At 49.0% G+C, this 1,931-nt stretch overlaps 1 protein-coding gene across 1 annotated transcript; it reads right to left on the reverse strand.

Annotated features, from left to right (window-relative positions):
* Nucleotides 1–119: 119 nt before the first annotated feature.
* LOC21384015 (2-(3-amino-3-carboxypropyl)histidine synthase subunit 1) lies at nt 120–1,721 on the reverse strand. Its single transcript, XM_010107150.2, has one exon. The coding sequence runs from the start codon at nt 1,632–1,634 to the stop codon at nt 240–242; it is 1,395 nt and encodes a 464-aa protein (XP_010105452.1). The 5' UTR covers nt 1,635–1,721; the 3' UTR covers nt 120–239.
* Nucleotides 1,722–1,931: the final 210 nt, after the last annotated feature.

A 1,931-nucleotide genomic window follows, 5' to 3' on the forward strand; every position in this document is an offset into this window, starting at 1 on the left:
TAAGAGAAAAAGTTATATCTGATTTTTTATAAAAGTTTTTAGCTTTATTCGTTTCGTAAATTTGAGTTTTTAATTCAAGTTGAGAAGTAATATTTTTAAAAAATTTTTAACTATGGCAGAAGAAGATGCGAAGAGTTTTTAACCGTAAAAATTTAAAACTGTAACTCAAATCGGTAACTAGAATTAAAAACTCAAATTCGTAAAATTTGTAAAATGAACGATATATCTTAGCGTTACCATTAGACCAGACGACGAACAGGGCGTGATGGCTTCTTCACGTAAGATGAATTCCATTCCCCTCCATCTTGAGCATAGTAATCCATGGGGTACTCTCCTCCAACCCGTTCCGACTCCGACATTCCGTTTCCGCAGCCGCAAGACGAGCATTTCCGGTTACAACAATCGGAATCCTTCTTCTCCCACCATCCCGGAATGTATCCTAAAGCAATCTCGGCCTCGAACGACGTCAGAAGCGGCTTCCTAAACGCGTCGCCCCAGTCAATGGAGAGCCTAGGGCAAGCAATCTGGATCCAAGCTTCCACAGAGTCCTCGAACAATCCGATCCTCGCCGGACTAATCTCCGACATCAGAACGACGGTGTAAGAGAAGCCTTTCTCTCTCATTTTCCTTTCCAATCTCTCCAGAATCCTCGGATTCCCTTGCCTTCCCAATGTGCCCAATATGATCCCCCAATTCTTCGCCTCCTTCGTTTTCAAGATGGCGTCTTTTCTCGACTCTCTCATCCCTCTCTGATCGTACTCCTCCAAGAACAGCTTCCCTAGGTAAGGATCGTACCGGAAGGTTTTGATTCCCGGATTCGCGATCATCATCGCTTCCAAATGGAATCTCCCGTCGGCAACGAACACCACCACCGTCTCGGTCTCGGTCTCGTTTCCGCCATTGTTGAATTTCGGAAAGGAAGAGGAGGAGACCTTCGGCGCGGTGCATCCGAGAACTTCGCCGGCGGATAACGGCTTCGATTGGGGGATCAGGATGGTAAATCCGCGGCGTTCGAGGTCCGGCTTGGCCGATCGGATCGCTGAGGCGAACTGGATAGTTCCGGCGAGGACGACGTTGGAGGATCGGGGAACGTTGAGATCGACGGTGCGGATTAAGAGATCGACGTCGATGGAGACATCGACGAAGACGTAGAGGCAGGGGACGGCGGTGACGTTGACGGGGACGAGGCAGCTGTGGCCGTAGTGGATGAGGAGGTCGGTGGAGAGGGCGGAGGCGGCGAGGTCGTCGACGCAGCAAGCGCCGTAGGTTACGTCGCCGAGGACGAAGCAGTGGGTGGCGCCGCCGAAGGTGGAGATGATGTCGGAGAGGGCGAGGGAGTACATGAGGAGGCCCTCGGGGAGCTGGAGGGCGACGCGCGAGGCGGAAGTGGAGCGCACGCGCCAGACGCATTTGTGGATTTCGAAGTTGTAGTTGGGAGGAAGGAGGGCTACGGCGGCGTTGAGGTCGGGGTCGTTAAGGATGGAGTCTGGGATTTGGCTCTTCACGAACCGCTTCGGAACTCTCTTCTCTCCCGCGCCATCGCCACCGTTGGTGGTGGTGGTGGTTTGGGAAGGTTGCCGAGGAAGAAGCGAGAGGTCGCCTTCTCTCTTCTGTTGTTGGTGGTCGTCTTCCATGGCGATACCGCGACTATTTCGCTGTGTTTTTGGATGGATTTGTTTGTTAGAACTATGAAGAAGAAATTGGGATTTTGGGATTTTAGGCAGGCAACAAGGGTTTTATCCCAAAAAAAAAAAAAAAGAAAGCTACTAAAAGGAATATTCTTTTTATAATTTTGTAACTATGAAATTAGAATTACACTTTTCTGATTTTTTCCCTCTTCTAGCAAATATTTTTTTGAAAGGAAAAACCGTAACAATCAACACAATACAATACTAATGGTCTGTTAGAGAGACATATTCATGCTTGAAGCT

The sequence above is a fragment of the Morus notabilis genome, unplaced genomic scaffold (assembly GCF_000414095.1).
Source record: "Morus notabilis unplaced genomic scaffold, ASM41409v2 Scaffold9382, whole genome shotgun sequence".
Taxonomy (NCBI): Eukaryota; Viridiplantae; Streptophyta; class Magnoliopsida; order Rosales; family Moraceae; genus Morus; species Morus notabilis.

What these genes read in the sequence shown, in the direction of transcription:
- LOC21384015 (XM_010107150.2), bottom strand. Translation starts at nt 1,634, where the DNA reads ATGGAAGACGACCACCAACAACAGAAGAGAGAAGGCGACCTCTCGCTT.